Raw genomic sequence first — 2,439 nt, forward strand, 5'->3', positions numbered from 1 at the left:
TATTGAATTGTGTAGCATTTATTAATTTTGAGAACGTATACAAGAGATGCTAGTATTAAGAATACACACACACACACTCTTGATATGATATAGCTAATTACAACCCGCAAACTTCAAGCTAATTACATGCCATTCTTCATGCATATACATACCAAATTAATGAACTTGCTTTACACACTAATTACATAATGAATCACCATCATGGAGTCCTCGGGACTTTTTGAACGGCTTTATTTACATAAATAAAGGAATTCTACTCGCAAAAATAACCTGTATAAAATATGTGCTAGCTAGGCCTCTATATATACTTTTCATTTCTAATCAGTTGCAGGGAAACCCAATTAACTGACTGAGTTCTGGATACTGGATCATGGAACTCCATTGATCTGCATTGAAACTGTCAGCTCCAAACTGGTTATCTATTCCCCAAGGATTGATCATAGATCCATTACTAATTTCCTCCTTTTGATCGTCTCTATTACATATCTTCTTGCTGGGTGCAACCGAAGACCGACGTTGATCATTTCCTTCAGGCTTTCTCTTCAGTGGGTTGATCAAACTGTCGAGGGAAGAAACTAAAAATTCCCCATCATTGTTGATTTTATTCGAATCGGCCTCTTGGTAAACAGGAGTAGGGCTGCAAGATTTTCTATTTTCAGTAGTGTCCTGAAAGCTTATACTTGAAGTGGTTTTGATGGTAGGAAGCACTTTCTGAGAGGCAAAAATGTAGGGTAACATTGGACAGTCTTTGTATAGATAACTCCTGGCCATTTCGATGCTAGGGCTTGCTTCCTGTTCATCCACCCCTTGTCTAAAGTGGCCAGATAGTTTATAACTAGGAGTAGTGTTTTGATCTTCCCAGATGTTCCTGCTGTTGTTGCATTTTTGGCGAACCCGGCATAGTACCCAATCATCCAACTGTAAATAAGAAGAAAAATCTTCACGACATATATTTCAGACCCCGTTAGAAGCAGACATCCGAAATGCAAACTTTCTGGTTGACCGTGATACTGGAGTCGACCGACATGGATATTTTTGCCCAGTTTGCATAATGTCACAGACATGATACAAGTTATTTGTTAACATATGTTGTGTTGTGAATCATTTTAATATTATATAATGAAGAAATGACACTGATTTGCACACTAAGGAAAAAGGCATCTAAAGTATATCATAGATTTATATCTCATGCAAAATAATAATAATAATAATAATAATAATAATAATAATAATAATAATAACAACAACAACAACAATTAAGCAACAAATTATTTCCAAACTATTTCATTTAGCATTAATCGCTTTTGCTTATAGTTTAGTATTCAAAGTTTATACGATAAATAATTAAGTAAAAGCCTAAAATTAACAACATAGTTTTGATCATAAACACAATATCAACACAAATATATATATATATATATATATATATATATATAGCAGAAAACTGGAGCTCTATTCAGTATTCAGTGATGATATGTAGCAATTAGCAATTATATACTTACCCTCATAGACCCTTTTTGCTTTGAAGTAGTACTCCAAATCGTGGTGTCAAGCAATCTATACTCGTTCATGATCCACTCAGTCTTAACACCTTTTGGAGGATGCCCTGTATAAAATACAAGTGCTTTCTTCACCCCAATGCTTTTCGTTCCACAAGAACTGAAAATATGCTTATCAGTCCCTGTAGCCTTCCAGTAACCCAAACCAGCTGCCCTATTAGGCCTGGTTCCATTCGGGTACTTCCGATCCCTTGGAGTGAAGAAATACCACTCCTCTTCTCCGAACAAGGCCTTTGGTGGTAGCTCCCATGGATTGTACTTGTATAGGTCCAATTCAGTGATGATGGTTGCCGGTAGGGGAGATGAAGTGACTTTGTTTTTCAAGTAGTGGACGATAAGCTCTTCGTCGGATGGGTGAAATCGAAACCCAGCAGGAAGTTGAATGTTGTGATTCTCAATGGTTTGTTCCATCTCGGCCATCTTTTGGAGATGTGCCTTGTTCCTTGGTGATGGAGGAACCTAGGGAATCAACCAGAGCCACTGAAACTATCGATGACCCAAAGATTTGTAAGTTTTTGAATGCACTGTGCACTTGTTTTTATAGGGAGCTATAGATCTCATGCAGAAAATGACATAATAAACGTTAGCATTTTATTAATAATATAGACTTACAATAATTATGATTTGAAAAGAGAAAAAGAAAGAGAAGAAGAGAACGGAAAGCAACCTCATTGTCCCAATTCACCAACCATTTGGAGAGATACAACTTGAAGATTGGCTTTGATCTTTAATCCCTTGAGAGGACATCTTGAAATTAACTTAATACCTTATCTTTGATCACATCATCCAATTGGCTAATGTGGAGATAAAGAAATGTTCACATTAGATATTGTTAAACCCCATGAGTTCGGATGTATTATTTTATTTTATTTTATTTTTT

At 36.0% G+C, this 2,439-nt stretch overlaps 1 protein-coding gene across 1 annotated transcript; it reads right to left on the reverse strand.

The window, feature by feature from the left end:
- LOC112193429 (NAC transcription factor 29) lies at positions 1-2,094 on the reverse strand. Its single transcript, XM_024333576.2, has 2 exons — positions 1,503-2,094; positions 1-918 (listed from the first exon to the last, which is right to left on the reverse strand). Exons 1-2 carry the CDS (start codon positions 1,977-1,979, stop codon positions 322-324), a joined length of 1,074 nt encoding a protein of 357 aa, XP_024189344.1. The 5' UTR covers positions 1,980-2,094; the 3' UTR covers positions 1-321.
- Between the last annotated feature and the right edge of the window lie 345 nt (positions 2,095-2,439).

This window comes from Rosa chinensis, chromosome 3 (assembly GCF_002994745.2).
Source record: "Rosa chinensis cultivar Old Blush chromosome 3, RchiOBHm-V2, whole genome shotgun sequence".
NCBI classification, from domain to species: Eukaryota; Viridiplantae; Streptophyta; class Magnoliopsida; order Rosales; family Rosaceae; genus Rosa; species Rosa chinensis.